A 24,591-nucleotide genomic window follows, 5' to 3' on the forward strand; every position below is an offset into this window, starting at 1 on the left:
CTAGGCGAGATCTTAAACATTGCCAAGAGAGAATTCCATGAAGAGATCATCGACATTATCAAGAGGAAGAGGCAGGTGATTCGGACTGTAGAACGGCTCATCATGTAGGGTATATAGATTGGAGATAGATGAGAACAATGATGAGGATGCTCTTGTTGATCTTGTTGCAATATGTCAACCTGTGTAATATTCAGGGAATGAGACATCTATGATGGTTCCCTTCACTCATTACTCTTGGAATCATTGGGTCAGAGCGACTACAGAGATAGTAGTCAAGATTGGAGAGTTAAAACACCTTGTGTTTCCCTAATTAATCATGGTTTTGAAATCAATGTCATGGTTTGCAGTTTTTATGAGTGGCAAGTGGCTTGTTGGTGCAGGGCACAATTAGTGGATGTAGGCAACCAAAAACATTGCTGGAGAATCGTATGAGGTGTGCTCGAATGTAAAGGTTGTGAAAGTGTACAACAGAAAGGAATGGAAACACAAAGACAAAGGAATAGAGAGAGACTGCAAGAAAAGAAGAATGAAATCTGCACTGAACAAGAAAGAATGCTGATACGAACAGGAAAGCGAAAGGAGATTGACCAGTCCTTGCATGCAGCTCACAGCATTAATGAGGGCACAAGATTAGGAGGATGGTGATGGTAGTACCGGAGAGGGAGGAAGATGATGGAATCGGAGTGTGCACGTGCGAGGAAAGGAGGAAGATGAATGAATGATGGGAGAGGCATGCTATATATAGCAAAAAATGCCCAAATATGGTCGACCTGCATTAGGGGAGGTCATTAATGCTGTGTAACGCGAGATACATAGGAACTAGGGGTTAGATACCTAGTCACACTGATCGGGGTATATAAGGTGTAAGAGTCCCAGTTTAGGGCAACAAGTTATTAGTCTTTCTTTCTCTCTTTCTCTCTCTTCAGCTCATTCTCCTCTCTTCTCTCAGCTTCATTCATTACAAGTGGTATCAGAGCATCGGGCTTTGGTCCTTTTCTTCTTTCCTCCTCCTCCCTTCTCAAATCCCAAAACCCTAGTTACTCAAGTTACAGGTATAGGTATAGTAGAAAGGACCACAGTTAGTCTTAGCTTTTTGGAGGAAGTAGGAGCTATGGCTGGAGAATCAGACATATCTGGAGGTAAAATGGCTAACTTAGCAGGTCATCACTCCTTTTCATGCAAATTTTAGGAGTCCCAGGTCAAGTTTAGAGACTCAAGAGTTAGAAGAGGGAAAAAATCTCAGTCACTTTTTGCTTCAGCTTTTCTTTTCTCTCTTCTCTTGTAAGCTACCATGGTTGCCAGCCCCAAAAATCTCCAATGTAAGCTACCATGGTTGCCATCCCCAAAAATCTCCAATGTCTGGCAAGAGTCCAACTCAAGACTCAACCAATGTTCGTGCTCACATTTGGCTTCTTCTCATAATGGGGGTCTTACAACTTTGAGTACCGTGGAACATTGGTGGTACCTTACGAGGGTGGGGCATGAGTATATCTATCATCCCCTCTCTATTTTCACCCACAGGTGAACTATCTCCTCAGCTCAATACCGAGTTTGTGAAGATAAACTTGAAGTAGATCCTTCATAAGTGCTTTGGTGAAGATATCTGCTCCATTCTCCTCTGTTGTAGCTCCACTATCCCATTCTCCATCAAATCACGCACATAGTGATACTGGATCTCTATATGTTTGGTGCATGCATGAAACATTGGATTTTGGGCAATGGCGATGCAACTCTGATTGTCACATCGTAACATAGTTGGTTCTTCATCCTGCAATCCCATATGCCATAGGATCCTTCTCAACCATACTGCTTAACATGCAGCAAAACAAGTTGCCTTGTACTCTACTTCGGTAGAAGACAATGCTACTGTTGGCTGCTTCTTACTAATCCAAGAGAAAATTCTTGAACCCAAAGAGAAACAATAATCAGAAACGGACTTCTTGGAATCACTGTCTCCTGCCCAATCTGAGTCACAATTCCCTACAAGAGAAGTTTCGGAACTGTATGTGATACCATAGTCAAGAGTTTCCTTCAAGTATCCGAGCATACGCATCCCAGCCTTCCAATGACTCTCATGAGGTTTGTTTGAGAACCTGCTCAAAACACCAACAAAAAAACTGATATCTGGTTTGGTATTACACAAGTAGATCATACTGCCGATCATCCTCCTGTACCTCCCAATGTTTGCTAGTGCTGATGTATCCTCAACGGATAACTTTGTATTCACCTCCATAGATGTAGCTATCTCCTTGCTCTCGGTCATGCCAAATGCCTTCAAGATCTCCCATGTATACTTCTTTTGAGAGAGGAAGATTTTCCTGGCTCTTGCCAGACTTCAATTCCCAAACAATAGTGCAACAAGCCCAAGTCTGTCATTTCAAACTCAGAACTCAAAGCCTTTTGAGTTTGGTTGATCATATCTTCATAGTCACCTGTAATAAGAAGGTCGTCCACATAAAGGACAATCACTTCAGACTTTTCACCATTCCTGTAAACATACAAGTTAGCATCTGAGGCATATCTTTTGAAGTTTAAGCTTAAAAAGAACTTATCTATTTGCTGGTACCATGCTCTGAGGGACTTGTTTCAGCCCGTACAATGCCTTCTTCAGCTTACACACTTTCGTTCTCAGAATGGGGGGCCTCAAACCCTAGTGGTTGAGCCATGTAAACCTCCTCCTTGAGGTCACCATTTAAGAACGCTGACTTAATATCCATTTATTAAACTGGCCACTGCTTGTGGGTAGCCATTGCAAGTACTGTGCGAATAGTGGTCATTTTGGCAGTTGGGGCAAATGACTCTTGAAAACCAAACCCTTCAACCTGTGAAAAACCCTGTGCAACCAATTTAGCTTTGTACTTTTCTAAAGTACCATTAGCCTTGTACTTTACATTCCAGATCCACTTGGTGTCAATAACCTTCCGCTTTGCTGGCTGATCCACTAGCTCCCAAGTGTCATTTTTCATTATGTTGTCATACTCGGCTTGCATAGCTGCCTTCCATGTTGGATCTACAAGTGCTTCTTCTAAATTAGTTGGCTCCTTTACTTCTCTCATAACCTCAGCCATCAAGGCCATATTGACTATGTGAGCAGAAGCCCTCCTTTGCTCCTCTATTGTTTGAGACCTCCTTGGTCCGTCTGCCTTCTCCTCAACAAATGTGGGCATAGAATTATTGTGGTCATAGAGCTGCTTTACCCAACGCGGCAATGGCTTTTCCGGTGGGGTGATGTCAGGTTGGTGAACTTTTTCCTCATCATTTGAAGATGATGCTTTCTTCTCCTTAAGGATAGGGACAACTCTCGAGATAGATTCATAGTGGACTACTTTTTCGCTTGATGATAAAGTGGAAGAACTTGCATTCTCCTCCTCCACTATATGTAGTTGCTCATTGAATACCACATCATGACTCGTGATAATCTTCTTTGCCTCTTGGTCATATAATTTATAAGCTTTCTGCTCATCACTATAACCTAAGAAGATACATTTTCTGCTTTTTGATTGTAACTTGTTTCTCTTTTCATCTGGAATATGTGCATAACATTCACATCCAAAAATTCTGAAGTGTGAGACAAATGATTTCTTACCAGTGTAAGTCTCATGAGGTGTTTTTTCCTTTAGAGCCTTTGTGTAGCTCCGATTTAAAATGTAGACTGTAGTATTTACAGCTTCAGCCCAAAAATGGTTAGACAATCCCTTGTCCTTTAGCATGCATCTTGCCATCTCCACAATGGTGCGATTCTTGCGTTCCACAACACCGTTCTGCTGAGGTGTGTGAGGCGTCGTCAATTGATGCTTGATCCCTTTGCTCTTGTAAAAGTCTTCAAACTCCTTTGAGTTGAACTCATCACCACCATCTTGTCAGAGTGCAGCGGTGCGGAAGCGTAGGACTGAGAGAGAGAGAGAACGTAGAGAGAGAAGGGAGAGAAAGAGACAGTGGACGATGAAGATCTGCTGTATAAAGAATGCTGAATACAAAGATATACACGGGCGCAGTGCGCTGGACTGCGTGTCTCCACCTCGACGATGCAACCTGCTGTCCACCTTGAAGTCTGCTACAGTCTGCACTGTCTGCTGTTTGAAATCTGTGAACAGAGATAGAATCTGCGCGCCACCGGTCTGTAATCTGCGTCAGAGAAGTGTATCAGACTACTGAGACTGTCGGGTATAAATAGCCGAGAACTGCCTGGAAATAGGGCACCAGAAATGCCCAGTCGGCTGCATTAAATGCAGCCGACTGCCTGCTGCAGGTCGGACTGCCACGTGGCAGTCCGACTGCATGCAGTCCGACTGGACTGCACAAGGCTGAAACCTCCTGCCTGGCTGTGATCTCTCTAACACCCCCTCTCAGAGCCTGGGCAGGGCAGAAGCCTGAGGGATCTGGAATGTCTCCGAAGTAAAGCCTGAGGAAGCACCTTCGTAAACAAATCCGCAAGATTGTCCTCCGTCTTGCAGTACTCCACAGTGATGGTCTCATCCAGAAGCTTTTCTCGGATGAAATGGTACTGGATCTCAATGTGCTTCGTCCGGGCATGAAAAATAGGGTTCCTTGCCAAGGCAATGCAACTCTCATTGTCACATCGCAGCAATGTAGGACGAGTCTGGGGACACCCAAGCTCCTCCAATAATCTCCGAAGCCACACAACCTCGCATGTGGTGGAAGACGCAGCCCGATACTCCACCTCAGTAGACGAAAGGGCTACCGTGGGCTGCTTCTTGCTACTCCATGAAATAACACCTGCACCCAAAGTAAAGCAGTAACCTGTAGTAGACCGCCTATGGTCCACGCCACCGGCCCAATCCGAGTCGCTCCAACCTGCAAGTACAAGATCTGACCCATCTGTCCCTGCGGGGTAATGAATCCCTAAATCAGATGTCCCCCTCAGATACCAAAGTATCCTTTGAGCAGCCTGCCAATGCACCGTCTTAGGTTCACTCATGAACCTTGCCAAGAGCCCAACAGCAAAACATAGATCAACCCTCGTGTTGAGAAGCCAAATCAAGGACCCAATCAACTGTCGATAGCGGGACGCATCCGCCAAAGGAGAAGCTGAATGGGAAGTGGCCTTCCAGTTCGGATCCATAGGAGTCGAGAGGGCCCGACAATCCTCCATCTCAAAAGACACCAAAAGCTCCTGTACATATCTCTGTTGAGAGATAAAGATCCCCCTCTAAGACTGATAAATCTCATGGCCCAAAAAGAAATGGAGTAGACCCAAATCCGTCATCTCGAACGTCCAATGTAAAGCTGACTTCGTCTCCTGGACCTGCTGTGCATCATCACCTGTGACAATCAAATCATCAACATATAATACAAACAGCACACAACCATCCTCGGAAGTGTGAACATACAGCTGCGGATCGGCCTTGGACCGCCGATATCCCAACTGAGACCGGAGGAACGAATCAATCTTCTTGTTTCATGCACGCGGAGCCTGCTTGAGGCCATACAAGGCCTTCTTCAACCTGTAGACTTGCCCATTTAAAGAACCAAAGCCAGGAGGCTGCTCAACATAGATCTCCTCCTTCAAATCACCATTCAGGTTGGCCGACTTCACATCCAACTGATAAACAGGCCATCTCCTATGGCCAGCCAAAGCAAGAACAGCTCTAATGGTTGCCATATGAGCTGTGGGGGCAAAAGTGTCATGACAGTCAATACCTGGGCGCTGTGCAAAACCTTTAGCAACAAGGCGAGCCTTGTGCTTATCCAAAGTACCATCACTGAGGTATTTGGTCTTGAAGACCCACTTGACTCCAATCACCTTCTTCTTCAGGGGGCGGGGTACGAGTGACCAAGTGCCATTCCTCTCAATAGCCTCCAACTCAGCTTCCATTGCTTTCTTCCATGGTGCGGACTGTAAAGCCTCCTTCATGGAGGTGGGCTCTCGATCCTGCATAACACGGGTCATCAAACAATAGTTGGAGCAAACAAGCTTCGTAGAATGTGCCTGGTGCCTCCGTGACCGCCGCGGACCATCCTGTGGTCCCCACTCCTCAAGAACCCCCTCGATCCCTGAATCACGGAGTGTGTCATGGGCCCAGCGTGGAGGAGGCCGAACCTCCCCCCGTCGTTCTCCATCAGCAAAAGACTTTGGAATATCCACCGGTGGTAACTCCTCAGAGGTGTCCGGTGGAGCAGTAGACTCTGTGTCAGAAACATAATCATAATCAAAAGGCACGGGCTCCAATGGAACTGTAGAAGGAGCCCAACGCTCCCTTGGATCTCCAAGAACGGGATGCTCCTCACCCATTGAAGTAACCGGAATCTCCACAAACCGCACATCACGGCTAGTGTACACATCCCGCTTCACGGGATCATACAGTCGGTAGCCTTGGGACTGGGAGCTGTAGCCAACAAATACCTGTTTTCGAGAAGCCGCTTCAAATTTATCACGGTGAGCCTTGGGAATGTGAACATAGGCATCACACCCAAAGACCCGAAAGTAAGAAACATCTGGCTTCATCCCAAAATAAGCCTCAAATGGGGTCATCCCTTCCACGGCCGAAGTAGGGGATCGATTGAGGATGTGGACTGCAGTAGCCACAGCCTCGGCCCACAGAACTTGAGGGGTCTGTCGGTGCTCCATCATGGTGCGCGCCATCTCGATCACACTGCGGTTCTTCCGTTCAAGAATACCATTTTCTTGAGGAGTGTTAGTATTGGCAAACTCCTGGTGAATTCCTCTATCTGCACAAAACCGAGCAAACTCATTAGACACAAATTCACCTCCCTTGTCGGATCGCAAGGTCTTCAACTTTCGGCCTGATCGGTTCTCCTCAAAGAGAAGCCAATCCTTGAAGTGCGAGAAAGCTTCTGACTTTAATGCCAAAAAGTAGGCCCATGTCATCCTGCTATAGTCATCCACGATCAGCATGAAGTACGAGCTCCCACGCAGGGACTCATTCCTCATAGGGCCACATAGATCCGTAGATACTAGCTCCATCGGGGAAGTAGACTGCCGCGAAGCTGTGTGGGGAATGGCATCCCTATGTTGCTTCCCCCGAATGCAGGAGACACATGGTTGCTGGCTCACCACTATATCCGGCAACCCTCGAACAAGCTGTCCACGTGACGCCCTCCGAAGATAGTCATAGTTCAGGTGACCAAACCGAGCATGCCATAATTCTGACTGTGACTGTGAGGTAAGAAGAAGAGTAGAGAGGGCAGTGGAAGACTTCAGTTTATAAATGCCGTTCTCATATCCGGATGAGAGAACCTTCCTCGATCCACGATCAAGGACTCGCACCGTAGAACTGTCAAACTCCACCAAAAGACCAAGGGAGCAAATCTTATGAACTGAAAGGAGATGGTACCCTAATCCTGGTACATGCAAAACCTCTGAGGTATGGGTACCACCTCGTCCATCCGGAATAAGCTGCATCTTACCCCGACCTGCAATAGAAACTGAAGAGCTGTCTCCAATGAGAATCTGCCCACGCGAGGGTCGCAGCTGGGCAACACCATCTGATGAAGGAGTCATGTGCCGTGAGGCACCACTATCAACAATCCACTCTCGAGCCTGGGGAGCCGTCATCGCAGCATCAGAAGCATTCGGTGAAGCGTCCTCAATGACAGCTAGATGAAGAAATGCAGCTGATGAGGGTGCAGCTACCGCTCCAGAATCCTTAGTGTCCTTCTTCTTGGTGTCCTTCGTGTCTTTGTCAGGGCAATCCTTCTTCCAATGGCCAGTCTTTCCACAAATATGACATGTGGAGTCTTTGTCCTTGTCCTTCTCCTTGTCCTTCTTGGACTTGTTATCCCCCTTCTTCTTCTTTTGGTCCTTCCCCTTCTTCTGAGAGGCTTGACCTGTCAGCGCCTCCGACTTGGAAGCATTCTGTCCCTTTAACTGTTCCTCTTGGTCCAAAACCATAGGAACCAACTCTTCCTAGCGAAGAGTAGACTCTCGCCCCGAAGCAATAAGGTCAGAGTAAAATGTATCGAATCGTGGCGGCAACTGGGATAATAGTGTGATCGCCATGTCTTCGGAGGAAATCGGCTTCCCCGCATTCTGAACCTGCATCTGTAGTTGCCTTAGCTTGTTAATGTGTTCCCGTAGCGAAGAAGACTTATTGACGGACAAGGTCCGCATCTGTACCTCCAAAGAAACCCTCTTCATCAGGGTCATCCGATTGTACATTTGATCAAGCTCCAGCCATATCTCCTGAGCCACCGTCAAGTGCTCGATGTGAGCGATGACGGCTGTAGTGCATGATAGAAAGAGAAAGGATCGAATCCTGGCATTCAGTTTGTCCCAATGAGACTGGGCCTTGGCCAACTCCGCACAAGCATCGGAAGAGAGTTTGGACTCATCTCTTACCGAGGGCCGGTCAATCTCCTCCTGTACCAACTCCGCCAAATCATAGGACTCAAGGATGGCCAACATCATGACGCGCCAAATGCGGTAGTTGTCGCCGTCGAGCTTCTGATTTGTAGGAAGAGCCGGTAAGACAGGCACCTTCCGATCCATAATCGCCTGGAACTCCAAGTCCATCTCTGTAGACATCTTAACCTGTAATGCCTTCACAAACGCAAAAGCAGCCCCCTCTGACTGGGAAAACTCAGCCTGCTAAGGCTCTTTCGCGTCCTGAAGCTTCTTCACCCGCCAGAGGCGATGAAAAAGCAAAACCTGCACTTGTAGGCTGAAAACTCAAACTTCCTCCGCGTCAAACAGCAGTAAACAGCAGCAAATCCACCACTTGTACTCCTTTCCTGTGCGCCCACACTCGTTTCAGCCTTGTTCCAAGGCGCAGCCCTCCTGTCTGCCCTTAAACGCAAAAAACGCAAATTTGTGTCGCGATGGAAACTCCTCTTCAGGTCGATTCTGTGCTCAGTCAGCCCTTAAAAACTGCTCTGATACCATGTTAGAGTGCAGCGGTGCGGAAGCGTAGGACTGAGAGAGAGAGAGAACGCAGAGAGAGAAGGGAAAGAAAGAGACAGTGGACGATGAAGATCTGCTGTATAAAGAATGCTGAATACAAAGATATACACGGGCGCAATGCGCTGGACTGCGTGTCTCCACCTCGACGATGCAACCTGCTGTCCACCTCGAAGTCTGCTGCAGTCTGCACTGTCTGCTGTCTGAAATCTGTGAACAGAGACAGAATCTGCGCACCACTGGTCTGTAATCTGCGTCAGAGAAGTGTATCAGACTGCTGAGACTGTCGGGTATAAATAGCCGAGAACTGCCTGGAAATAGGGCGCCAGAAATGCCCAGTCGGCTGCATTAAATGCAGCCGACTGCCTGCTGCAGGTCGGACTGCCACGTGGCAGTCCGACTGGACTGCACCAAGCTGAAACCTCCTGCCTGGCTGTGATCTCTCTAACACATCTGTTCTAAATTTCTTTACACTTTTCTCTGTTTCATTCTCAATAAGTGTTAGCTATTCTTTAAACTTACCAAAAGCTTGAGCCTTATCACGAAGGAAGTGCACCCACATCTTCTTACTGTAGTCGTTGACAATCAACATAAAATAAGAAGATCTCCCTAAGGTCCGTGTAGGTATCTTTGTGCACAAGTCAGCATGCACCAACTCTAGAGAAGCTTGTGCTCTATTCTTGCTTTTTTGTGAAAATGCCTGTCTCTGTTGCTTGCCCATCATACAAGCTTCACATGGTTTCTTCAATTCAGCCATTGCAGGTAGATGAGCAACCATACCTTGCTTGTGTATCTCCTTCAACACTGCAAATCCAATGTGTCTAAACCTTTCATGCCAAAGCTTACTTGTGCCCACGCCAACGGTGGCTGTAAGAGCACTTAGCTCATATAGGTTGTTTCTTCTTTCTTCTTTGCCAACAACTTTGCCATCATTGTCAAGAATTTCTGCACTTGTCTTCTTGAACCTCACTTCATGACCAAGATCAGTTATGGCAGCAAAACTGATAACAGATTTCTTCTTATTTCGTGAACATACAAAACATTTGAAAGTTTTTTGACATCACCATTTGCAGCAACAAATGAAATAGTACCTGTGCCCGCAGTAGGGCATTTTGCATAATTTCCAACCATCACAGTGATAGATTCTTGTAGAGATTGTATAGAACTGTATAGACCTTTCTTATTGGTCATGTGACGGGAGATCCCACTATCCAACACCCATGAGTCAGTGGTAGATTCTTCTTGCGCCGAGGAGCACACCTCCTCAATGGTCACCATGAATAACTCCAACTCTTCTTCAGCCGTATTGGTTGTCTCTTTCCTTTACTTTTAAGGGTACCATTCTTTTCATTTGCCTTCTTGATATGACAATTTGCGATTGCATGTTCTTTCTTCTTGCAGTAGAAGCACTCTCTTTGAAACTTCTTCTTACCACCCTTCTTCTTTTTGTCACCATCATTTTGGGTGGAGGAACCATCTTTGCCTTTTGCATTGGCAGAGAATGCAGCATCTCCATTGTTGCTTCCTTCTCGGGCTTTCAGCCTCTACTCCTCCTTCAGTAATAATGCACAAAACTTCTTAAAACTCAAAGCTTGAGGTCTCACCTGAGTATTAAGGGCAGTTACTAGTCCATCAAACTTTTGTGGACAAATCCGAAGACACCTCCTCGCTAGTCTTTTGTATCCCAACACCAGTCATCTGGTTGCGCAGATTCTTAATTCGAGTGATGAATGCTTCAACTGTCTCTCCTTCAGCAAACTTCTCCGCTGCTAGTTGATTCTCCAAGTTTTGAATCCTTGTTTGGTTTCGCGTTTCATACTGACTTCTCAATACATTTTAAGCCTTTGATGCTTTGGTTGTATGCTGAATCAAAGTCAAAACATTGTTAGAACAGCTTCTAACTAAGGCACACAATGCATTTGCATTTCTTCGTTTCCAAGCTTGTAGAAGATCTGCATTTGGAGGAATCATCACACTAGGATTTGATGGGTCGGGGGTAAGCTGTGGTTCTATATCAGTCCCCAACACAGTCTCCAAAAGCTCATAAGAATCAAGGATAGTTGTAATTTTGAACTTCCACAAGGTATAGTTTGTACCATCTAACTTTCCTTCGCTGAAGGTTGGTGAACAAATCCTCAGTGTTTGAATAGTTGGTACAACAGCATCACCTTCTGTACCACACCCTGATGCGCTAGAACAACTTTCGGAAGACAAGATTGTTCCTCTTTGTTGTTGAAGCCTTTGCCTCTTGTGTACTCTTCGATCCCTAGAGTTTCTTGGGCTCTGATACCATGTAAAACTTACACGGCGCAGTGAACAGAATCTGAGAAAGAGATAGAGATAGAGAGTACACAACAGATAAGAGGAGAATTAGAAAATTTCTTTAGCTCCAAACAACTGATACAGAGATGGCTTTGTCCACCCATGCGCTTCCACAGTGAAAGCTTGGATGGCGATCTAGACAGAAGATAGGTGAAGAGCTTAAGGCTAGCTGGAACAACTCTGACTGGGTGAAAGATAGATGATTGATGGCTGTGAAGGGGTTTAGCTTTTATAGCCCGTGAAGGCGGTTAGGTCGGCATGACCGACCCATCATATGAGTCTCCACTAGTCGGCGAGGGAATATTCCCTTTACCATCGGGCCGAAGGCGCTGCCCTCGGACCCTCGCCAGGGGGACCGCTAGCCCCCTTGGAACTCCCCGCAGCCAGGGGTCGCTTCCGCGGCCGCCGGACCCCAAAATAGGGGCCCCGTTTAACTCCCTTACCCCATAACTCGATGCAATGTGCCTTGAGTCGCTACCAGCTTAACTATTCAATCCAATCCAAAGATTAGACCCACAATGGTCACCTTTTTGCCATCCGGTCACATAGACCTCATCTGATATACAAGTGAGGACTCAACCAATGTCCGGGCTCACATTTGGCTTCTCCTCATAATGGGGGCCTTACAACTTTGAGCACCATGGAACATTGGTGGCAACTTATGAGGGTGGGGCATTGAGTATATCTAACAGACAACAACTAGATAGTTTGGGCAGCCATGGATTCTTCACTTGAAGCTATCACAGCTAATGAAGCTCAGCCCAAGTCCTCCCACCTTTGAGAGCTTAGCCCCCAGAAGCTTCTTTAGCCCCTTTTGCCTCTTCTACATGGATTGAAGATATGGAGCTCAACATGCAGAGAAGTTTTGTAGGCAGCCATGAAAGCTCCATTTAAAGCTTTCCATCTTGAGATTCAAGCTCGGGAATCAACACAGGAGCCCCATCATCACCCGTCATCAGTGAAAGCATTCAAATGCTTGAAGTCTTCATCTGTTGGAGTGCTTGAACCAATCGGGCTTGCTTGATGTAGCAATTGGCATCATGGTGGATCTTGCTCCAACTATCTTTTCCAAACATTGAAGAGGTATGTCAATCTGATCTTAATCTCTTATCTTAATCCACTTGCTGAGCTTGATTCCTTTTGTTGGAGAGATTAAGGTTGCAAAGGTTTTATTAGTTCACTCCTTTATTGTATGCATGTGCCTACTAAAATCAATCCTAGCCCAATTGCATTTGTTGGCATTAACCCCTTCTTGCTCTTGTATGCTTAGATAAATTCCAAGTGAGTAATAAGCCTTTGTAAATGGTAAGTAGCAGCCAGTGAGTCATTGGACTACCAAGGTAATCCCTATCCGAGCTTTTGTTTGTCCTTGCATCTCATGAAACGACCTAATGTTTCCTTTCCAATGCATCTCATGCTGATTGTTTAATAAAAATGTTTGCCATATGTATACTCCGACTGAGGAAAAAGGCCAATGCCAGGCGAGATGGTAAGCCAAAAGAGAGGTGATTCTCCCTCACCACTTAAGATCCTGAAGGGGTGCGAAACTTGACGCGGGGGAAACTTTGACCACCTCCTGGTGATCCGGAGCCCAATACTTGTATGCGGGTGTAGGTACTCTCCTTTGGTCACCACCTCTTCCGATAAAATGATCCCCTTTGGATACCCTTTCAGTGCTTATGGTACCTATGTATGACACTTGAAGTGTATATTGTCAAAAGAGATGTATGCCATTAAGCTCTAGTTATGAAGTGATGACAAAGTAGATGGACATGTAAATGTGCTTGGGATGGTGATCAGTATGCACAGGATGTTATTTATGATGTTGCTCATGCCCCTCAGTTTATGAGCCATTTATATAGTGTTTTTGCATTAAAGGACAGACGATGTTTTTAGTCATAGTCAATCAGGACAATCATAAAGATTCAATTACAAAAAATTCTGTATTATACCTGGGAGTAAATCCTATAGCTCGTCTCGAAGAAAGAACTTCGTCCCTTCCGGTTTGAATAAAAAATCTCCCCAATCAGAGCTACAATTTGAAAGTTATGGCTATTATTGTGCACTAAGGTCATTGTGGCTAGGGTGCAGACCACTGCAGGACAGACATAAAAATCCAATTGCAAAATATTCTGTCCATTTTTTGTCACAAAGCTTAATAGCTCATCTTGAAGAGGGCTTCCTCCCCTCTGATTTGAATAAAAAATCTCACCAATTGAAATTTCCCACCAAAAGTTACACCCCATTTACTGACAACGGGTCGTGTGGATTGCATCCAGCTTGTTGCAAAAACTAGCATCGAGATTCAGAAACCTTTGGGCTCCTCTTGCGCAGCTTAGGTGGAAGACTGGCTGGCTAGAAAGGCAAAAGTAAGGCCCATGAAGAACTCCAGAGGGAGATTAGAGACTCCAGGACCTCTATGAATGATGAACCTTGCTGCACAAAATTACCATGGTGATATGTATGAGGAAGTACCCAATATGGATCCCTATAGCTTGCTCAACCACACCTTATGTCAGCATGAGCTTCGTCACATGGAGAGGCATAATGACATGGTCACCAACCACGGCCAAATGATGTCCAAGTTTGATGAAGCAATTGAGCAAATGGCCCTTTTGAACTCTAGGACTCAGCAAGCGTTGGAGTAGCTCACCACTCTTGTAGCTCAGCTAGCTACAACTTCATCCCAAGAGAAGGCAAATGAATCCAAGCGCAAATCTCTACGGCCTCCACCATTGGAGCCATTGCATGGTCCATAGGGCATTTTGGGATCCAAGGGTATCCCCCCTTCTACCTATGAGGTTGGCAAACTCTCTCATGCTCATGATGAGCCTGTGTTGAGCTTCCCCCTCTACCATGTAGCCAACTCTCCATTGAGACCCTCTCCCACCATTGGTAGAAACTCCCCCACTCTCCCACGGAGCCCGAGTGGAGCTTATATGAATCATCCCTATCATGAATAGCATGGTATTAATGGCTAGCATGGCAATCATGGGCAACATGGCATTAATGGGTAGCATGGGATAAATACACAACATGGTATGTATGGGCAGCAAGGTATGTATGGACATCATGGGATGTATGGACAGCAAGGATTTCATGGGTAGCAAGGCCCTCACGATCTACATGATAAGATTCTTTTCACCAAGTATAATGGGCAATTTTCCTCACCATCAGGCTTGGAGGAATAGATATCCAAGTTAGAGTCCTACTTCAATATCTACCCTCGCAGTGATGATTAGAAAATTATCTTTGCTTCTCTCCACTTGGAAGGATTTGCCCACACATGGTGGCGCTATATTAATCAAAAGAATCATCAGTTCATTGATTGGGAAGACTTTAAAATGCATATGGTTCAAGTATTTGTATCCCTCGTGGAAAAAGAGCGGCTAGAAAGACGATGGTACACTCTTGACCAACGTAATCTCACTGTGCGTGAGTACACAAATCAGTTTATGAACTTGACCATGTATGTGGAGAGCATTAGCGATGATGCCAAATTGCATAAGTATATCTATGGGTTGGGATTGAGCCTATCAGCGGATGTTATGGCTCAAAAGCTTACTACACTATTTGATGCAATTGAATTGGTTGAAAGATATGCAAGGAAGTACCGTAAGAATGAAAATTTTCAGCAAGATTATGGACAGCCCCATATCCCTTCAAGATCAGCCCTATATGGAGGTAGTTTTAGATGCAATTCCACGCCAAATAACAACTCCAAAATACCCACTTATCCCCCTTCTATACTAAAAGAAAGCATGGCACTTTTGGGATAGCATTTGGCACTAATGCTGAGAGTAAGTATGCTGAAAGTAGACAATCCACTGCATCACCCTCCAATGGCTCCAACGGCCAATGGTTCATTTCACCAGATGTTGTGAAGGAACGGAAGGAAAAAGACCTATGTTTTAAATGTGGGGATGAGTACACTGCCAACCATGCCTCCAAGTGTCCTTACAAGACAGCCAAGGTCAAGGTTCATAGCATGTATGTCATGGAAGATTGGCACAATGATGAGGATGACTTACCTATTGACCATGTTGAGCATGTTGAGGATGTGGATCACGAGCAGTTCTATGATCCGGAGGATGGGTTCCTTTTTGATCCGGGTGGTTGTCCATCCTAGACACTTGATTTGACATTCCACCTAACTACCACCTCCCTTTGCTCCATCTCCTTGGATGCTTGGACGAGTTCTCAGAGCCCCTGCACCTTGTGCATTAAAGGCAGTTTTTATGGGAAGCATGTCTTTATCCTTGTGGACAGTGGTAGTACTCATAGTTTTGTCAATAAATCAGCCATTGACCGGTTGAGATGCTCCCCTACGGAATTACAACACCCCTTGAAAGTTCCAAGTAGCAAATGAAAAAGAAAAAATCAACACACATGTATGTCATGTAGTCCCCCAGTGCTTGACTGAAAATTATGTGGCATTGGTTGACCTAATTGCCTTAGATATGGGCCCCATTGATGTTGTCTTGGGTTATGATTGGCTAAAATAATTGGGGAAAATTGTGATGGACTTTTCTCAGCTCTACATGGAGTTTATGATGCATGGACAGCTCATCCGCTTAGAGGTGATTCAAGATAATGCTGATTTTCAGCTCATTACAACAAAACAACTCAAATGAGAGTTTAAGAAATGTTCACAAATCTTTGTCTCGCAATTGAATAAGGAAAATTTAGGTCAGCCCTTTGAAGTATCTAAGGATTCAGCCTTGCAGGCCTTACTTGAGGAGTAAAGTGATTTATTTCAGATGCCTACAACCCTTCCCCCTAAGATGCAAGTGGACCACCCACTTGATTTAGAGCCCAATTCCAAGCCAGTGAACAAGCCCCCTTACAGACTCTCCAAGTGTGAACATGAAGAGATTGCAAAGCAAGTCAAGGAGTTGTTGGAGATGGGTTTCATTGAACAAAGTTCTTCCCCTTATGCATCCCTTGCCCTGTTAGTCAAAAAGAAAGATGGCTCTTTCTACATGTGCATCGACTATAGAAACTTGAACAAAATCACATTGAAGAACTGCTACCCCATCCCACGGATTGATGACTTGCTCGATGAGTTGAAAGGGGCATGCTTTTTCACTAAGATTGATTTGCACTTTGGCTACCATTGACTTTGTATGAGGCAGGGTGATGAGATTAAAACGGCTTTAAGGGCTGATCATGGGCTTTATCATTTTCTAGTGATGCCTTTTGGGTTGACTAATGCCCCGGCCACATTTCAAAGCCTCACGAATAAAATTCTTCACTCCTTCTTGTTTAAGTTTGTGCTCGTTTTCTTTGATGACATTCTCATTTACAGCAAGTCACAAGAGGAGCACTTGGCACATGTCAGAAGGGTGTTTGATATGTTGAGAGAACATCGACTCTTTGCTAAGGAAAGTAAATGTATCTTCATGCAAACATCTGTGGAGTACTTTGGACACATTGTTAGCAAAAATGGTATATAGGCTGATAAAGAAAGTAGAAGGAAGTCATTGGGCAAGGCTCTAGTGGACGTGGGAGAGGAGGCTGACTTGTCACTGTGTAGAGACTAGCTGCACAACCAGCTGCATACTACTCCCATGTATTGGGGGATGTAATAGTTGACTGGGCAATGCTCTCTAAAAAAGCCTCCAGGCCTCTCTAGAGTCTTGACTCAAGAATAGTTGGTAAAGATCCCGCTCCAATTGGGCCAAGAATGCTCTCTCCTTCCGCCTTATGAGGCATTGGATGAGCAGCTGCACTTGTTTGTGGGTGGTGGATCCCAAGTCTACCTCTCTCTGTAGGCGGAGCTTTGGCCTGCTAGGTGAGATCCTGTATATGAGATGTTGGGGTCTGCATCATGTAGTATTCTAATGATCTCCTCCATGTAAATATCCTTTGTCTCCTAAGAGAAGTAGTTGCCACTCAACCATGATGGTGGGTTGGCTCAACAAAACCCCTTCCAATACAAAGTATTTGTTTGGTGGATATTGGTGGTCAGTCCCCCTCTTGCTTCTACACTTTCCAGACACAGCATCTCCAATGGTTCGCGCTTCTTCTGTACTACAAGCATGGAAACATGTCATCATCAGTTTATTAGCAAGAGGGCAGTATATGCTGCGGGCAAGGGCTTTAGCCCTTGGTTGCTCTGTTTTTTTTATTTGAGGCCTCTCTAGAGTCTTGACTCAAGAATAGTTGGTAAAGATCCCGCTCCAATTGGGCCAAGAATGCTCTCTCCTTCTGCCTTATGAGGCATTGGATGAGCAGCTGCACTTGTTTGTGGGTGGTGGATCCCAAGTCTACCTCTCTCTGTAGACGGAGCTTTGGCCTGCTAGGTGAGATCCTGTATATGAGATGTTGGGGTCTGCATCATGTAGTATTCTAATGATCTCCTCCATGTAAATATCCTTTGTCTCCTAAGAGAAGTAGTTGCCAATCAACCATGATGGTGGGTTGGCTCAACAAAACCCCTTCCAATACAAAGTATTTGTTTGGTGGATATTGGTGGTCAGTCCCCCTCTTGCTTCTACACTTTCCAGACACAGCATCTCCAATGGTTCGTGCTTCTTCTGTACTACAAGCATGGAGACATGTCATCATCAGTTTATCTCTCCTGCTGAATGGCAAGGAAAATCAGGTCCCTTTTATCTGAGATTTGGCATTGTGTAGGTGGAACTACCATGCGTCCCCGTGATTGGGAATTTGGAAAGCCTTGGGATCGGCACCCGACATCCCATATACAGGACTGCCTTCATTTTGGTTCCCATGCCAGAGTGCAAAGTCACATTGCTCAACTGAGGTTTTCTTCACTGGCAGTTTATTATCATGCGGTATGCAGGCATTCTCCACAGGGACGATTTGGTCTCAAAGCATATGGTAGTTTCTTCAGTTCCTCTACTGCCCTTTTAGTTTTTTCAGTTCCTTTATGAAAAAAGGAGAGAGCATTCTTCATGTTTCCTTAGAAGCATGTTATGTGTTGTGCAAAAATGTATTTAGCACAAAGACACACGCGATACACCCCTCCAGGCCATAAAATCCTGTTAACAAAGCATTAATGTGACAAAAGGCTCAAGGAAATTGGCACTTGATGTGTACCAAATGTGCCGCTTGACAAATGTCAAAACTATTTCTTAGTCCTAGACTGCAAGCTTTGGTCCCTGCTTGACTAGAAACAAAACACATGCATAATAAACTTCACTAGTCCTTTTAGTGCCCCATACCATGATAAGCTCCATGAATCATGCATCATCTTTCAAACAAGCGGGTTGAAACTTCAATCAGGTCTTAAATGTAGAGTCACAGCAGATGCCAACAATGCCAATGCCATGTTATGGGCTGATTATGCTGGTGGTAGACTTGTGAGGATGGTTCATGAATCTTCCAAGCTGACGGTGCTTTGGTTTGTGTGCATTTTCCCATCTGTTTCCTCTTCAGTTACTAAGATCTTGTTGAATGTGTTGGGGAAGGTTAGTTATTTTGTAGGTACCCATGGTTACTGATTGTCGAGAGAACCAAGCCTACGTGGTGCACACTATTCACGAAAAAACTGACGTTTAGTGTTCAACGAATTCCACAAACAGGACAAAAGCTTTCAAATTTAGAGAGAGGAGGGCCTAAAATTGAGAAAGTTGAGCCCATGACATTATGGCTATGTAAAATAAAATTTTAGAGCCTTGAAATTAGCCTACAAATTTATCTAGACTGCATCTGCATTTTCCACCTATCGTGCACATAGAAGAACAGTTGTAGAATGTTCGAGTTGGACAGGTTTTGCAGTTTTATCACCTAGAAAGGAGTTTAACCAACCTTGAAGTGGTAATTGCCCTCTTAATTGGTTGATGTGGTTTCCTGTTATTAAAACCCAGGTAAGAAGGTAGCAGATCCTCAGCTCATCAAAGAAGAAGCCTTGAGATACGTAGAAGGATGGCCACAAACCATCATTGACGTGGTGAAGAGATCTCCATTGGACACATTGAGCAGGGCTGCCATCTCCGATCGATGGATGTGGCCGTATGGGGGACCGAAGCTTTATCAAAATGGGGTGACAGTAGCAGGGGATGCCATGCATCCCGTGACACCCAACCTTGCACAGGGGGGCTGTAGTGCCCTGGAAGACGGTGTCGTTCTTGCACGGGCGCTGTCAAAGGCGTTTGGGAAGGGGCAGGAGCAGAGTGGATTGCCCCAGATGAAGATGATTGAACTTGCGTTGGAGTCGTATACAGACCAAAGGAAGAAGCGCATGTTTCCCGTGGCCGTCCAAGCGTATGCAATTGGTGCTATGCTGCAGCTCGACCAACCGGCCCTCTGTTCACTGCGTGATGTCTTGATGTCCAGGCTGCTCACCGTCGACAGTTACATCGGGCATTCGTTCTTCGACTGCGGGCAGTTGGCATGATTTTCTTTTGTTCTTTTTGTGCTGTTGAGGCTCAACAGTTCCTCTCTCCACACTCTCTCACTAGGGCGCTCACTCTGCGTATCTCCATGCGTCTAAAGAGTGCAGGTCTTTGTATCCACATGTGCGCACGCACATTGTCTTTGGCATCCGAACCTCACGTCATAGCGTCTGTGTATAGTTTGGTGATGGTTTTTGTTCGAGTGTTCCAAGGTTTTTCTTCGAGTGTTCCTTTTTCTTTTAAAGAAATGCGCCAAAATAATGGATAAGATAAATTGCATGAGCTGCACTCAATTGAGCCACTTCATAGGCATCGAGTAATGACTATGTTTGGTTATGACTTAAGTAGTGTATACTTAAAAGCATCGAGAAATTGCATGCTATTAAGTTAGGACCTCAATGCTATAGTCCCATAAAGATTGTGTTAAAGGTTAATGACAATGCTTTTAGGTTAGATTTACTTTCTCACTGGAGTCTAAATAACCCATCTCACATTAGTTTGCTTTTGACTTCCTTCTTGATTAAAATTGTGTAGATCAATATAGCAAATAGCAATTCTTGTGTTGTGAATGGTGGTCTCTCTATTTTCATTAACATCCAAGTAATTCACTTTATGAATTTGTTGCAATTAGCATTACTTGGCTCAACATAAAAGACAAATATGTAGATAGCTTTGCTTGTTTACATTTTACAAGCATTACTTTTTCCATTCAAACATTCATTCACATAAATATCTAATTGTTTAAATTATTTGGTGGTTCAATGTTTTTTTTTTTACAAAGAGTCTTCCATCATTCTAAAAGTGTTGCAATAGTTCCACACTCAAAAGTTGTAGAAGGGTCCCATAAAATGTACATCATAATGTAGAGTATCTCTACTGTTATTGCTTGTCTATCTTGGTAGAGTGTTCCATTTGCCTTCCTTGCATGTCATGAGAATGTGTGTTGTACACTCAGTGGCATACAATTTAGGCTAATGTGAGGTCATCATCTAGGAAAAACTTTTCTTTTGAACACCTAGTAGTGAGAAAGAAACTTGTGATGTGCTATCGCTTATTTGTTGTATTATCTTTCTTGACCCTCTAATTATTTGTGAAAAAGGCATCCCCTTTATTTCCATTTTGGTGTAAAGAGCCTTGTCATCTACATGTGTTGGTCTTCTTCGTTCCATCCACCATATATACATATAGGGCTTGATTCTTCCTTGTTTTCTTATCTATGGCTTCATTTGTAATTGTAGTCTTGCTCTTTAGAGACTTAAGTTTTCTTTCATCCACATTCATCCATTTCTTTTTTGGCTTTCTCCTTGGCCTAATTCAATTTAATTCCTCTTTGATGGTGGCCACGTTGTCCATGATTTTTCACTTTTAGTTGATCTTCTCTATCTTTACTTAGATGAACAAGTGCCATTGAGATGCCTTGTTTTTCGGTGGCGGAAGGGGGGGGAGGAGACACGAGGATTGTTGCTCATGACTCACATTGGGCAAGCAAGCAATTTCTCTAATCCGAGGGAGTTGCAAGTTGTAAAATCAATGTGTGTGTGTGAGAGAGAGAGGGTTATATTAACATTTACAAAAGGCCAAATCAACCTATGAGACCAAAATGTTGCATTTGAGAAGTTTGGGAATTTTCCTTGTCCCAAGCAAGCTATCATCTAATGCTATAACTAACTAAATCGAGAAAAATGAAACACTGAACAATACATAGCCGATGAGTACAAAATGATACTTAAGCCACATACAATGTGGAATAGCTCAAGAGGTACTTATCCTAGGATGTCTCTCGTGGGTCTATCTAGCATAGAGAGGTTGAATCAGTTAGGAAGGGTCCCCAAGTGGCACTGTAGTATCCTTTGTATTTGTTGATGATGTCGTCTACGAGGGCATGGACTAGCTAGCCACTAAGTGAAATGCATGGTTATGGTGGTCGGAAAGTGGTGCAATGATGAAAGTATATAGGAACAAGCTCTAAAGAAAAATAAAATTGCAATTGCTTGTTGGCCATGGGTAAGATGGGCAGGCCTCATCATTATATCACGCAATGTTGTTTCACAAAAGTAATGGAATCAATGCTGAAAATTGGTGCACATTTTGAAGTGATATATCCGATGTCTGAGTGTAAAATTATGAGCTTTGTATTGTTATGTGACATATGAGCATGATAAGGTTTTACTCACATTTAGGTTTAACAAGAGCTACATATTTTTGCAAGAAACCAATGGGATTTAGAGTTGCAAATATGCAAGTGCAAAGCTAAGAGAAGAAGCCTAAGTGTGCTCTAAAATTGGCTAGACATATATACAAGGTTAGGGGAAAATAAGCTTCTAGAGATGGAAACAAGTGCCTTGGCAGTCCTCTCCAATGAGATCCCATCTCGATTTCGTAAAGAAAGATTGATTGAAGCTGGTTGAACGTTGAAGTTTGAAGCAAAGTAAGATGTGAAAGACTCAGAGAGAGAGACGCCCGCATCCAATCTTCAGTCATTGTTCACTAAGCGTGTTCACACATCATTACCAAAATATGGCAACAAATTTCCCCCTAGGAGTGATGTGGTGAACAAGCTCGATGGACTAGAAATTCTGGAGGAGTAACCACTTCTAGTGTGAAAGCCAGATTTATACGGAGAAAGACTAATGGCTACTTTGTATGAAGTCTGCTAAGATATGACTGCCTTTGTCACTCACTAGCTCCATCGGACAGCCATACCAGGTCATAATATCCTAAAAAAGACAACAGGCTATGGAATTAGCCAAATTATCCTTTAAAGCCCATGCCTCTATCCACTTTGTACAATAATCTATAACTATATGAACGTACTTGTTCTTAGTATAGGCTGCCATTGGCTTCATTGAATCGATGAAATCATGGCCCCACTTTTGAAATGGTTCCACCAAAAGAATTTGGTGAAGAGGTAGCCTATCCCTAGCTAGGCTTCCCCACATTGGTAGATCCATTTCTACACATCAGTATGCATCGTCAGCCACTACAATCTAGCTTACAAAAATTTTTGAATGGTTAATTGTGTTGAAAAATGGCCACTAGAGACTCCTTGGTGGGCTTCATCCATGGCAACTTTCTATTCCATTGGTAGAACCACCCTTTGCCCTACTCCATACAAAGTTTGGTGATAAAGTTGACCCAAGATATATTCAAATCATCGTTTGGAAGTGCTAGATGCTTATGTCTAGAACTTCACCCACTTAAAAAAGTAAGCATCTCCTCATACTAGGACCAAGGAGGATTCATAGGCCCATTTGTTAGATGCTCAACTCTACGGCGGTTGAAAAGAGCTAAGCATCAAGAAAATCATCATCAACACCTATTGAAACTTCATCGAGAAATCCAACCAAGAAAGAAAATTTGCCACCACATATGGACTCCATGCTAGTCCTGGTGAATGACCTGAACTCTTGAAGTGGTAGAACCATTGCATCAAATGATGAGTACCATTCTACCGCTTTATTAGATAAACCAAGATTGAGTGATCCACATGAAAGACGAAGGGATGACCTAGCAAATAATTCTGAAACTTCTTGAGTAAATAAATATTACTTAAGCATTTCTATTGTGTGAATAGAGTAATTATTTTCAACTATGGACAACATCCACTAGCAAATAAATAGGTTGAAACCAACCTTTGGAATCCTCCTACATCATACTATCAATAGCACATTAGCAAAATCCCATGTTGTCGTAGCGCGTAGGGTTGAAGGTCACCACATGGGATTAACAAGAAAACTAGACAAGATAATTGGATATGTGGCTTCAAGAGATACGTAGATTACAATGAATGCTTAAAGGTTCAAGAGGTACTTTGTGGTCATTCATAGGGGTTTGAGAAAGAAGAATGTTTGGAGTTCAAGAGTTTAAACTCTAGAGATGGTAGAGATAAGAGAAGAGTTGAAGGTTTCAAGCCAAATCCAAGGCTTCCAATTGCAAGTTCTTAGCAAAGATCACAAGCGTATAACCTCATAAGCTCTAATTTAAGCCAAGCTTGTTTTCTTGATTGTGAGAGTAATCATGGATTATCAAGTTAAGTACAAGTATAAAAAACAACTCTACATCCCGTCATTCAAGCATGGACCAACTCTGCATGATTACATTCAATGTATACTTGTAAGGAACAAAGCTTACGAATTAATTACAAGACTTGTAGGACAAAGAATTTTGCTTCAAGAGATCTTCAGATAAAGATCCTGATAAAGTTAAGATACCACGGTTAAGAAATAAGAGAAAGAGCTCATATTAATTCAATTCATAGTATCTATGATTGATCTTTTAACATTGCCCTGTCGTAGGGGCACATGATGCTTGCATATTTTGACAAGATGTCAACTGTAGAGCAAGAAATTAAAAGACCAATGCTGTAGCTAATTCTTTGAATATGGCTGAAGATATAAGCCCCAAATCAGCCCATTAGACTTTCGGAATTCACCTTTGATGTTAGCATGAACTTTTCCTAATGTAGAGTGTATAGATCAACCAAATACAAGTGTAAATCATACCATATGAAGAAATAGAGAAGTAAAAGGATATGCTGTCCACAAATCTTTGTGTGGGCTGCCTATTTCAGCCCATATTCATGGCATCTACCTCCCAAGAAGGCACTTTGATGAAGTACAAAAACAACCCCTATATTCAAGAGCATGTAACAAGCAATAGGTAGCTTGCAATAAGCATGTAGAAGTAGGAGAAAAGAAGAAATTCCTACTACCCTTGTTTGCTTTATAATTGGCCACCTATTTTAGCCCCAAGCACATACATAGTGCAATCGAGATGCTCTCTTGTTACCCCTTCCACAATACTTATGCAATATCCACTTGCATCAAGCATATCAATGCCATGAATCTTCAAGAAGAGGAAGATAAGTGCTGCTCCCCACAATTCTCTGAAATATTCAACCCACTTTCTTCTCATAAACAAGTCAAGAAGGCTTCTTGACACTCCTCTCTTCAAGCTTCCTCTGTGGTAGATTGCAGTAAGCTTCCAAGAGCAAGAATGAGCCCTTTGTGTCAAGATTAATCAATAAAG

At 43.9% G+C, this 24,591-nt stretch overlaps 1 protein-coding gene and 1 long non-coding RNA gene across 2 annotated transcripts in view; one reads left to right on the forward strand and one right to left on the reverse strand.

Annotated features, from left to right (window-relative positions):
* LOC148026270 (uncharacterized) overlaps nt 1-19,087 on the reverse strand; it is a 43,405-nt gene extending 24,318 nt beyond the window's left edge. The window contains exon 1 of the long non-coding RNA XR_015692820.1: nt 18,977-19,087. This is a non-coding gene — a long non-coding RNA (uncharacterized LOC148026270). The remainder of the gene's footprint in view (nt 1-18,976) is intronic.
* Nucleotides 1-19,762, forward strand: part of LOC148026271 (monooxygenase 2-like) — a 44,077-nt gene extending 24,315 nt beyond the window's left edge. The window contains exon 6 of the mRNA XM_087690690.1: nt 19,036-19,762. Within this exon, the coding sequence (XP_087546816.1) occupies nt 19,036-19,565 (530 nt within the window). The 3' untranslated portion in view covers nt 19,566-19,762. The remainder of the gene's footprint in view (nt 1-19,035) is intronic.
* Nucleotides 19,763-24,591: the final 4,829 nt, after the last annotated feature.

This window comes from Lygodium microphyllum, chromosome 13 (assembly GCF_053477565.2).
Source record: "Lygodium microphyllum isolate KBCC chromosome 13, Lygodium_microphyllum_v1.1.10, whole genome shotgun sequence".
Lineage (NCBI taxonomy): Eukaryota > Viridiplantae > Streptophyta > Polypodiopsida > Schizaeales > Lygodiaceae > Lygodium > Lygodium microphyllum.